The sequence below is a fragment of the Phasianus colchicus genome, chromosome 2 (assembly GCF_987193195.1).
Source record: "Phasianus colchicus chromosome 2, bPhaCol1.hap1.1, whole genome shotgun sequence".
NCBI classification, from domain to species: domain Eukaryota; kingdom Metazoa; phylum Chordata; class Aves; order Galliformes; family Phasianidae; genus Phasianus; species Phasianus colchicus.
The window spans coordinates 66,081,531-66,094,620 of NC_143437.1; the positions used below are offsets into that span (position 1 = coordinate 66,081,531).

At 36.3% G+C, this 13,090-nt stretch overlaps 1 protein-coding gene across 2 annotated transcripts in view; it reads left to right on the forward strand.

The window, feature by feature from the left end:
- The window catches only part of CDK19 (cyclin dependent kinase 19), a 117,317-nt gene that overhangs the window by 42,025 nt on the left and 62,202 nt on the right, over positions 1-13,090 (forward strand). For both annotated transcript variants that reach the window (XM_031611115.2, XM_090135888.1), the window contains exons 3-4: positions 1,115-1,225; positions 9,873-10,013. In XM_031611115.2, the coding sequence (XP_031466975.1) occupies positions 1,115-1,225; positions 9,873-10,013 (252 nt within the window). The remainder of the gene's footprint in view (positions 1-1,114; positions 1,226-9,872; positions 10,014-13,090) is intronic.

Consider the following 13,090-nt stretch of genomic DNA (forward strand, 5'->3'; position numbering starts at 1 on the left):
TAAGAGTTAATGTTACTGTTTAAGTGATAAAATGTGGTACCTGACGATGACTGCTTATGAGTTCATTAGGTGGGAACATCTTTCAGAGCTAGCTAACCCTTTGTGTTAGGGAAAGAAAGAAACAGAAGAAAACACTTCCTGCATGCTAGGAAAGAAACATTTAAATTATTTAATTTCCTGGAAAACTGAAATGATTTAAACTATCTTAATATTCTTCAGAAGATCTCTTGTCTTGAAAAGTATCTGTATAGCCAAGGGACAGTATGATTTACAATTAATCACTTTCATTTTTTTCACCCTAAGATTAATGGATTTTTTTGGAAGGGGGAAAAAAAGAGGATGATTTGTCTGTCTCAGATGTACCTTGGAGTCTACACTAATTACTGTTTAGCCATTAGAAACTGATGCTTGGCAATTCATATAGTAGTACTGCAGATGCAAGCAATTTTCAGATAAAACAGAAGTGATGAATCATTTTTATGAAGGCAGTGTCTCAAAAAAAAAAAAAAGTGATTCCATGGGAATGATATTTTTGGAATTACTGCTTCCCAGTTCCCTCTAAGGACTGATTTAATCTGTCAGAATGGTGACTTCAGCGGTGGTGCATGCCTTCATGTGCTGTTTAATTATGGGTATAGTAGTCATGAGACCCAGTTGTTTTTTGTTTCTGGCAACCAGTAAGTCCAGGTTTATATCTGGATTACAGAAGAGTACCTGAAATGTATCTGTTACCTATTAATAACAGTTATTTGGTTAACTTTTCTTTCAAAACACCCTTATGTTCTGAAAACAAGGACCCCATAGACTTTCAGGCAATTGAGACAGGAATGAAATGTAAAAAAATTATAGGAAATAAAATAACTGTGTGGTAATCATTAACTGTATTGTCCACATGAGGAATTTGATGGGCTGCACCAGCTTCAATCTGACATTTTAAAATTCTGATGTTTACCTTTGACAATGATGTTATACAGTATTTCTCCTCTAGGGCTTATCTTAGGGTTGTTTGTTTTTTTAGTTGTGGTAAGACCAATACTTTTTTTTGTTGGGTTGTGTGTTTTTTTTTTTTTTAAACAAATGTGGAAATAACACCAGCTTGTCTATCTCTTTGCAGCTTTTACGAGAGTTGAAGCACCCTAACGTGATTGCATTACAGAAGGTTTTCCTTTCTCACAGTGACAGAAAGGTTTGGCTGCTGTTTGATTATGCTGAGCATGACTTGTGGGTAAGTACAGATTTCCCTGAATGTTTGACCTAGTGTAATAGGAGCTTGGACAAGCTGAAGTGTGTGTGATGTGCCTTCGTATAACACAGAGATGCATACGTTTCTTCCTCTAATTCAGGGTCTAACCAACATCCTGTTCATATTACACTTTGATCTTTCCCTTAAAACCTGCAAAATCTGTGTAGAATTTTTAAAATGCCACACTTAATTTTGAAGCTAGAACAATGTCCCATTAAGATTTAATTAGGGTTAAAGATGGTATTCCTAAATTGAGACCTTTTAAAATAGAGATTGGAAATCTATTTAGTATTTTCCCTACAGTTTTACCAATACAGAGAAAAAGGAAAAAGAAAGAGTGGGACTATTTACTGAGTCCTTTTACTGAGATACAGTGGCATTAACATTCTGTCATTTAATTCTGAACAGTGAATTTGTGGCAGTATGAGCAGAATGAAAAAAAATTTTTTTTAAAAAGTAAGCACTATTGATTGGGTCTGCTGATGTGCTATGACTATATGGAAGAGGAATAGAGACTTGCACGTCAGTAAATTTCTGGTGAAATGTGAAAAGACTTCAATAAGAAGTGAGTTGTCTGGACTTGGATTAAGACTTAAACCCAAAAGGTATCAAACTTAACTAGTAATCAATATGTTTATAATTCCTTTGAAAATACTATAAAAACGAGGAAGTGGAAAAATGAATTCCAATATTACTTCTTAAGGCTTCAGTAATATGGAAATGGCTATTGGTAATGATACTATGATAGTGACAGTGGTTGGGTTTTTTCATTTTTTTTGTACCAGAGCTAATGCATATGTACTTGTAAATGACCAAAAAAAAGTGTAATCTGGAAGAAAAGTAGACTGTATAAAAAATGTACTTTTGGCTCAGAACAATTGAAGTCATGAGATTTCAGTCCCTTTTTATGTTTAAAAATGTATTTGAATTTCCCTTGTAGGGTAGCAGCTTTGTATTTTAAGTTTTCTTCATCACATTTATGCGTGCAGTGAATTCGTATATTTCTCCCAACTGGTGCCAGTGATGATGAATAGGAATGCAGCAGATAAAACTCTGTGTGGACAGAATTTATATGTGCATCAGCTGAGTTTACTCATTTTTAAAAAACAGCCACAACAAACATGTTTTACTGCTACATTGAGAGACGTTCAAAACATACTTTTGCTCAACTTTTCCATTCAAATTTATTTGGGGCATCTGCTTTTTACACAACATGGTGATTTTTTTTGTATAACTTAACAGCTTTATCTAAAGAATTGCTGCAGTCTGATGTTCCTACCACTCCTTACACTTGGCTGAGTATTGGTCATAATCTCCGTGAATTTCGTTCTTTTTCATTATTTGAAATTGAATGCTTGTTATACTAGTTATTTGATGTGAACTGGTCTCCCACTTCTTACTGCTCTTTTTTTTCTTTTTTTTTTCCCTATGGGACATGCTACACAAATCATTTCTCCTTTCCTATATAATTGCCCATATTTCCTTGCTTCTTAAGCCTTTGCAGGAATTCTTTTTCCTCCCTTGCATAAAGTTAGCCATACTCAAGGCAATCTTGGTTCTGGCTTAACCTTGGTCCTCATTTCCTTTACTGTCAGCACTTCCCAAGCATCGCTCTTGATTCCCCTTTTGTCTCTTTTGCTCACTCCCAACTTTGTGTCTTTTTCCACGCTGCCTCCTACACATGGAACAGCCTCCCAATTAACGTACGTAAAGATCCTTCACTATCCTCTTCAAAAGCCTCCTGAAAATCCACTTATTTTGTAACACATTTCAGTAATAACAACCACTTGTCATTCTGTCTGTGTTGTGTTGTGTTTTGCATTTTCTGTGCTTTACAACTTGTGCCCTTTCAGCAATTTGAGGTAGGAACTGTAATAGGGGATTGGCACATTTTTGTGATTGGTTTACACAACGTGCTTCCCCAGCACCACTTCAAAGCAAAGTAAGTCTCTTCATTGTGGCTATCGTATTTAGTAAGATTTAAGTTTTGATAAGTATTGACTTGATGTGCCATCACTAGAGAAATACAGACTCCCAGGGACCAATGTGGTTTCAGATGTACATACCTTAGTGTTACAAAGTTAGCAAAACTTGTTTTTAAGGATGGGAATCTTCCTTCTATTCAAAGCTTTAGTAAGGCTTACTGGTTTCAATGAGAAGAATAAATGCTCATTACTTATAAACAGATTAATTAAAATCATTACATTTTCAGCTTCTGTACTGGAAATATTTGGCAAAAGATGAATGAACTATGTTAGATGCTATCTTTTTCTGTTCATTTTGTAATGCTGAAGAAAACTGTCCCATTCTAATAAGGAGAAGTGATGGTGCCAATTAAGCTTATTAAAAAGTTCTTTTATAGTGAGCAACATTCTTTTTTTATCTTTGCATTTAATTCCCAAGGATTAGTGTGCTGAAATCTGAAATTTGAGTTAAAATAGCACCATACCGTATGACTTGCAGTAACTTCTGTTGATGTCATTTTCAAGGGATGAAGAAAAGTATGCCTGTTTAGAACAACTTCTGACAGGTATTGTTGAAGACTTATGATGTTGTCATTGCTAGCAAACATATTCACTGTCTGATTTCTAAGTCTATCAAAGATTTTCCTTCATCGCCTCTCAAGTAATCTTGTACAAAACTATGCAAAAGTATTAATGGGATTACAGTAAAGAATTTGTAAGAATATAGCAGATTTTTTGACCTGATCTATAATTCATGTTTAAAACAGTCACCAAAATTTAGTGTAATCCACAAATGATTTCCTTATGATTTTTCTGGGCTATTAGTCTCTGACAACTGATAACATTTTGAAGGTATTGAATGTGCCACATGTGCTGATCTTTAGTGTATTGTCTACAGTGTCATCACTGCTCACATATGCTTATGCTATGAAGTAAATATGAGATTCCTTAGCTTTTACCTCACTGTGTGCAGAAGAGACATCTGACAAAGGGTTATAATGGTGAACGTCAGCCACTGTTATTGAATATCTCATGCATTGTGGCTTACACTCTTTCTTTAACTCCTGGTAATTTGCTTCAGTCTCACAACTTTGATGTCTGTTTTATTTAATTGAAAGCTTCAGTTTCAGATGTTCACAGCTAGAGAACCAACTATCTCTTGTTCCTTCTTCTAGTGAGGGACTTCACTTTTTCAGTGTTTACTTATAACATCTTGGATGCTTTTCATTCAAATTGTATCCAGATTTTCTCTCTTGATTAATTCATGTTTAAATTAAAACAGACAAACAAACAAAATTACTTAACACATACCTGAGTTAATCTCAAGTCCATGAGTAGATAGTATTTTTAATTAACCTTCTCAAGTATGCAGTTAGGAGTTCATAGTCTAAGAGAAAAACTATGCGTGGGTGAAAAAGTGTAATTCCTTTAATTAATATATCTGTTTTTCTTCTGTGGTCTTCAATGACTTAAAGAAAAAAAAAATGTTATTTTGAATGCACGGGTTTCTGTTTCAGCAATGTTTTGAATAATATTCTCGTATGCTAAAAGAAGTTGTGAGCGTTTTGCATACCAATTTGTGCAATAACCTTGCAAATGTGTTTAATCACGAGATCTAAGTCTTCTCCAAATCTGGTATAATCAGTTACAACTCTTCCTCTAGGTTGTTGCATGTCTTTACCAATGAAGGATTCTGCTAGATGATAGAAGAATATAAGATTTATGAGGGCAAAAGAGAGTGGGCTGGCATAGCTTTTGTTTGCTTTGAAGATATGATTTTTATCAACAGGCATTGTTACGGAAAGTCATCTTTATAGCATGATTTATTCTTTCCAAATAGATGGGGTTATTTTTGACCCGCAAGTGCTGGCTGAACGTCTTACAGATGACAACACTGTTCCTTGTTGTTAGCAGTCTTGTCTGAGAAACACCACACACTTAAGTTATTTCACTTTATTTTTTGCCAAGGTTGTGGGAATTTAAGGATAATTTCTATTTAGCAGTGACATGAACACTGGATATTTCAGGTATATAGTGAAAGGATAATTCAATTCTGACTTCATTACTGTTTGAAGGTTGTTCTTTTTTTTTTTCCTAAACATATTTTGGTCTTAACTAGAAGAACTAGAGAGACCCCTACAAAACCTGGGAAAATGATACTGAATCTGTTTTATGTTCACTATGCTTCAAAATATAGATATTTGAAGGAAGTCAGGTTTATCAAAACGTAGTGTGTTAAAGCTTCTTTCACTGTCAAAATGTTGACCTTTTGTCTCTTGGAAATTGATTTTTTTTCCATTGGCAATTTGGTTAGAGGGATTCTAGAGAACAACCACGGAACAGCATTTGCTAAGAAGGAGGGAACTGACACTTATTTTTATCTCTTCTCTTTTGTGTGGGCTGGTGTGTGTTGATTGTTATAATGTAGCCGAAATTGGAAATGCATGCAATGTCAGTAGAAGTACTTATCCATTTTTGTTTTGATATGAGTTTAGTTTGTGGTACATCCTCAACAGAAATTTTTTAGTGCCTAAACATTAGTGTCTGAAATTAGTTCTATGCTTAGGCCTGAAACAGCAAACAAATGCAAATTAGGATAATTGGGTCTGTCTTTTTTTTCCTGTTTTTGAAAATTGTGCAAACGATGCATGTTTTGTTTTTGTAACATTTCCAGATTCTTATTTTTCCATCGCCTTTCAAGTGCTTTCCATTTAATATATAACAGTGTTTGAGTACTGATTGTTGGAGAGAGAAGACTTGTAATCTGAATCATCCTCTTTACCCTGGCACAGGTTTAATGTGTATCAAACCTTCATCTTTTTAATAATAAAACCTAATTTTACTGGTGTATTGGGATTGACTGACATAATTGTATTCTTTTATCAGAAGTTGGTTGAGGGTATATGTAAAAAGTATTTTGTTGAAGAATAGGAGCAGATAGACAATTTACTTCAGCAGTGAGAGGCACCCGCGTTGAAAAGATTCTATTTCAGTTTGAGGGAGATGCATGTAATTAAAAAATAAATATATTTAAGCAGTAGAACTGAAGAAATCTGTTATTCTAGTGAGTTGTGTCTTAAGATCAAGCTCCTGCGTGAATCATCTCACGTCTGTTGAGGTAGCAGCCCATATTGCAACATTTTTAGTCAGACACATGTGAAATGCTACCTTTAGGGACTTGGTTCCATGAGAACTTCTGAATGTAACTTGTTTGTTTGTTTAACCACTGTAGTGAACAGCAGTTCTTGGAATGGGATGACACAACCATAGTGTGCATCAGCTTGACTTGCTTACAAGCAGACTAAAATTAGGATATTCTCGAGTGCTCATTTGAAAACTGGGTGTATATACTAGGGATTTTCTTGGAACACACTGAGTGAATTTGAGCTGTATTATCTTGTGTTCTGTTTAAATTGCTTATCGTGGAAGGTTTAGAAAATGTACATAGTTTCTCATAAGTCAATTTTTCAAGCCTATTTCAACACTTTTGGTAACATACAAGGTGGATGAACTACTAGACTGAATACTGTTCCATGAGTCATAAGCGTATTTTCTTTTCTTTTGGCAATGTCTGAGTCATGGCCTGAACCACTGATTGAACACCTGGGGAAAGGACTGGGTCAGCCCTGGGAGCACAGGTGAAGGCAATTCATCTGTGTGACCAGAAAGGGTTAGAGCCTGGCTCCACCTCTCTTAGACCCCATTTAAGGGCTGACTGCCACTGAGGAAGGATCTCTGGTTAGAGATCTGTCCCTTGTGGAGTCTTTACTGCAAGCCTAGATCTTCAGAGATGGATGAACACCTTCCCTTTCCTTTTGTAACACCATTCCATCTGTGCTAGTCCCTTTGCTGTTGCGCTCCTCTATCACCTTTCCACCATGTTAATCTTTCTGTATTGTAAATTTGTCCTAGCTCTTGGTTCTGGGGAGGAGGCATATCTCTTGAGATTCAGTTGGACTGGTAGAGGGGAGGGAGCCTCGGTGCCTTTTAACAGGGAGTTACCCACTACAAGCACTTGTTTCTTTTTACAGTATTCACTGTTGGCTACAAGTACATTTTCTTCTTGCAGATCTTGGTCATAGGTATCTTGGGTGTCTATTGCTATAAGCTTTGTATCAAGTTTTGGTAGTGAAGCTGGAGAGTGAGGACTGAAGTGCATGTGAGGACTGCTTTTCTTTGTCACCAGGGACTAAAGTACTTTTCACTGTTAGCTGCTATTGGATTATGATTATTAACAGATCTCTCTTTCTGCACCTCTAATACTGCTTGATCTTTTAACTACTTCTAGCAACTCAGACACTTGTCATGGCTGCACATCTTGTGTGGGTACTTACTTTATCACTGGGAGAAGGTTTAAGGCAGTCAGTGCAACCACTGCCTGAACTAAGTCTCCTTGCTCTCCTGGCTGGCAGTGCTGGGCCTGGTACACCCTAAGGTACAGTTGGCCCTTCTGGCTGCCAGCATACACTGCTGACTTAGTTTCATCTTACTGTCGCAGGAACCCGTAGATCCCTTTTTATAGGGCTACTCTTCAGCCTCTTGTCCCTCCTGAGTTTGTACGTTATAGTCGGAGCTGCCCGTTCCAGTTGCAGAATCTAACACTTGTTACATTTCATGCTGGGTCATTCCCCAGCCCTCCAATTTGTCAAGATCTCTCTTCGAGGCCTCTCTGCCCATGAAGGAGTCAACATGTCCTCCTAATTTAGTATCATTGGCAAATCTACTTAGTATACCTTCAAGTCCGGTATCCAAGTAATTGATGAAAATGTCAATTTTTAGGGCATTAGAACTGACTCTAAACTGGAGCCCTACAGAAGTCCACTAAAAAAGTGTTGTGAGTATTGAAAGAAACAAAATCACATTAAGTAGCTGAACTGAAAGCATATAGAAAGGAGCATGCTATCCTATGCTATCAAAGACAAACCAGCATGTGAGCAAGATGTTGAATGTGCCTAGGTGGTATTTTATATTAATTTCGAGTTTTAGAGAATGGGTACTGCTTTTTAAATTATATTGTAGTAACATGTGAAAGTTGTTATCCAGTGAGCATTGTACAGTGCTGGAAGGTAAGGGTTCCAAGTTGAAGTTCTGACAATCTTTTTGTGACATGACAGTGTGAAAACATGTCCAGGGAAATTATTCCTTAAAGCTTTCCTTTCCTGTTTTCAGAGTGATTGTACAAGTAAAGAATCAGGTACCAAGAGCTTTGTTTTCTAGTGCCTATTTATATATTAAAATCTATTAATCCTACAGATTACGTTTAAACTTTTTTAATGTACAGGCACTTCTGTTTTATGCATAGTAGTAAGAAGTATCAGTGGAAACATTAATGTTGATTGGAAATAAGCACTTGATTTTGCTTCTTAATTTTTCTTTAAATAGTAGTATCTATAGCTTCGCTAACCACAATTTAACAGCGGCTGAAGCGTTGGAAGTTGCTGAGGTTCTGCTGAGAGCCAGAGGTGACATTTTCCATGAGGAAACATTAACCCACAACCATTTCCATTTGGATTGGTAGTGATGGTCATAATGGGGGTGGTGGTGGAAGTCTAGCTATTGGCTGTCTCCTAAATTTGGAGGAGGACGATCTGGAACTGGACAAATCCTGTTCAAAAATTGGATAATTAGTAGTCTTGCCACTCTGAAGATTAACATTTGGAATAGTTTTTGTTACAAATGCAAACTGCCTTTACAACTTCTTTTTCACAAAAAGTGCATAATTGAAAACTGTTTTATTGTTTGAAATGCTTCTTTGAATCTACTTCAAAAAGAGTGAGTGCTTTTTTTATCAGAATGAATGAGTTTTTGCTTAGTGGCAGTGTGTTAAAATTGGTTTTGTCCCTTGTATAGCTCCACCTTGTCTGAGGATTAAAAAGGTAGAAGGGCTTCGTCCCGTTTTATTTCTTGTTATACGGTACAGCAAAACCAAATCTGATACATGATCTTCAGCATAGATCTTACAATGAATATTAGTTTATGAATATTTCATGACATGTCAGTAATCTTGTCATTCTTTTTTTTAACCTTTCAACTGAGTAATGCTGAGATCCATTTTACATTCCCTGGTTTCAGTTTCAAGCAATATTTGTTCTCTCGTGGACTGACTGACTTCTGTAATTCAAGAACGACTAGCTTATCTTCATCAATAAAGTATATGGCCAAAACTTTGAAGATTTTTAATGTTTGCACATGATCTCACCCTAATGATGTGGATTTTTTGTTCCGTTTCAATTTTCTCTGCTGGGTTCTGATTTAGGGGGAATGTTGAAGTGTAGTGGTGGGTACTCGGTTCTGGTTGTTTTTAGAGAAGATGTGGAAACATGGAATGCAAGTCTCTTTCCAATAGATGCTGCTGGTTTAGAAGCTTCTGATCTAGCAGCAGTGAGGATAGGAGGATCCCAGGTGGGATGGTGGGAGGAGGGAGGGAGGAGAATGAACAATAAATATTACTGGAGGTAAGTAGCTAGTCTTCGGAAATTATCAAAAGCTTGACAGCTATTTTTCAAGGAACTCAGAGGATCAAAACAGTTTAAGGATATTGGGAGCACCAGGTCAACAGACTTTGCATTTCATTCCATTATTTATTGTTAATAGATTTTTTTAAGTAGGAAGATTTTCTTTTTTGTTGTCTAACAAGCTTACATTTCTGCCTGTTTTATTTCTAGCATATTATCAAGTTTCACCGTGCCTCAAAAGCAAATAAAAAGCCCATGCAATTGCCAAGATCTATGGTTAAATCACTACTCTACCAGATCCTTGATGGAATCCATTACCTCCATGCGAACTGGGTGCTTCATAGAGATCTGGTAAGTGCAGCATGCTTTACCTTGTTAAGAAAGTTTTACATGTGTATCATTGGGTAGGAGGAGAAAAGTCCCTGTTACTGATCTTGCATATCGATCTGTACAGCTCTTCCTGTTATTGTTGTGGGAGACCAGTGGTGATTTTAAACATGAAAATAGCGTTGTTTTTGTCTGAGTCATCTGAGCTCAAACAATGACAACAGATCCGGTAAAAGGATTGCAAATGTCAATATCCGCAAACACTACGTGAGCCAGCTGATAATGCATCGGTTGAACATTCTTAGAGGTTTGTGCACTACTTTGAAAAGGCACTTAACTAGAAAGGTGATTGATACCTTTGTACATTGTTCGGCTTACATACAAGTTACTATAAAAGATAGTGAAAGAGTAGTTTTTTCATGGAATGTTTCTTTTCCGTGTGGTATTTTTTTCTGACCGTGGGAAGAGAACTTTGAAAGGATTGTCGTCTTAAAAATTTCCCATGACCTGAAGTAGCTCTTCAAGTTGATTGCAGATTACAAGGGCAGCCAGTTGCCTAGTCTTAGTTACCCTTTTTCCCTTAAAGTTTCCCACCACTCCTAATGCTTAAGTGGATCTCTTGCAGTGGTTATAAAAAGAATAATATGGCCATAGTGTCTGCTGATATCGCATTATAACTGAATTTTTGAGCATGAAGCAAACCAATTACATGGTGGTTAATATTCCAGATCCTTTCTTGTAGTTATGCTGCATTGCCAGAGTAAGATCAGTAGGAGTTATGGTGGGAAGCGTAGTGTGTTCTGTGTATGAAGTGCCTGCTGTTATTTGGATATTTCTCATAGTTGCCCTAGTCAGTCAAAATGGGTATGCATGTCCAGGAGCATTTATTTAGTTTTGTAAGCAAAACATAGATTATTCTCAAGTTCTTAATAGTAGTTATGCACTCCGATTAATTTTTGGATGTGGACTGAATGTTTTCTTAAAAGGTATGAGTGGATTGAGACAGCTCTGGAATGGAAATCATAGATATCTTCTGAAATAAAATTTATTTAATTTTGATATGTGGCTAGAATTGGGGTTTAAGTTTTGGTATGGATCACTTTTTTTATCTCATTCTTTGGTATTTATTGTTGACCTTTCTGATAAATTCCAGATGTTAACATAATTGTGGGCTTTTATTGTTGTTTTCGGATTGGTAGCCATGAGCAAAAGCAGGAAGCAAGTGCAAATACATCTTTGACTTCTGTGCTACAGTTATTACTTTCCTAAGGAGACAGCTGTTGTTTTGCCAGAAAGCTGAGATGTAATTAGGCACACTAAAAAGGAACACCTGAAAAGTCTATATTCAGCTATGTTTAATGGAAGAATATGTATTCATGAAACTATTTCTATCCTGTAGCACCAGGTGTTTTGCATGACCTGTGCTGCTCCTTTGCAAGTCTTATCAGTTGTTGATGTGTTGCAGCAGCGCTGGTGCCTAATGTCATTCTTTTCTCTTGGAGCTTTGGAAAGTAAGGGTTGCTTTTTATGAAAGACTATTTTTCATATCACTGGTGTGATAATGCTTGGCTGATGTAGTCATAATTGGGAAGGGAGAATAGAAATTAGTTGAGTCTAATGTGTTCCATGTAAATAAGTTTGATTCTTCAGTGCCTCTGTGAGAGAAAAGAAGACGTTAAAAATTGCCTTGGTACAGTGGTGATGTGAAAGGATATTTGCAATTGTTACCTTTTTAAAAAATCATTGTCAATCTCTGAAGAATTTGGGTATTTCATATTGTTGGTTTTTATCTTAACCACTGATAAGAAGTGATGGTATTTTGTATGTGTCATGTCTGCTTTTGAAATTAGGAGATGTTGTTGTGTTTGTTTAATAAACAACTTAAATTCTCAGTTAACCAAAATTCTTGTGTGTGATTATCTGATCTAGTGGGAGATGTTTCTGCCTATAGCAGGAGGATTGGAAATACATGATCTTAAAGGTCCCTTCCAACCCAAACCGTTCTATCATTTTTATTCGTAAGATCGTAATTGTGATTTTTGCTTTTTCTGCTACCTCAGGCCCAATTTCACTAGTGTGAGTTTCTTGTGTAATTACAAGAAATAAACACGCAATGTCTTGTTAAGATGAGGAGCAATTGGTCTGGTGTTTTCTCCCTTAGCTGTTTTAGTTTACTTCCATGGGAAAAATATTTTTCTATTTTTATGTAAACCAATATTTTGCATCAAGACACCTTGTGCTTTCCTGGTTTAATATAACTCTGTTCCTACTATTTTTAGCATGCATTTGGATGTAGTCCAAAGATGATGACAACCATAAAACTGATGCTATGATTTTTTTTTTTTTTAAATTAGATTCTCCAAGAGTATTTATGATTATATTAGTCAAATTTTCCTCAGCTACGGAAATGACCTTTAGAGTTTATTCAACAAATGTTGCAATAAAAAGTAGAAAGATGGCAAGTCAGGTATTTTGTAGAGTACTTGCTTGGAACTATTTGAGGAGCGTTAGTGACATCATTTAAATCTTAGTTTGGTATTATCTTAATTTTTTTTTTTTTTAAAGAGAAGTCCTAAGATAGAATAACAAATGTATTTCTCTTATAAGATTTTTTTTCTAAATGGATTCGTATTGCTAGCTAGGTAAAATTGTTAGTCTGAAGCTGTTTTTAGGATCAGCAATAGCCAGCAAAATCATTAAAGAGTAACAAAGCTGGTGAGCAAGCAGAATGAACTTACAGACTTGCAATATGTATCATGTCCTTGGGCATGAGCTAAGGTACAGTTCCTGCCACAAGGAGACAGTCTCAGTCTTCTCTTCAGTATCACCATGGTATTATCACCCATTTTAATTAGCTGACAGATGACACTTATCTAACTCATGGTAAGCTCAGTCACAGAGCTCAGTCAGCAGAAAGCATTTGCTTTTCTCTTGCAGAATGAGTTATTTGTGATCCATGAACAATCTCACTGTGAAGTGGGATGTGTGCAGCAGAAGGTGCAAAAGAAACCTGAGATTGGAGATGGTGGCAGAAAGCACAACAGGTTGTTCTGGCATCACCGTCCATTATATCAGTTCAGTCTATTGCTAAAATGCTCCTT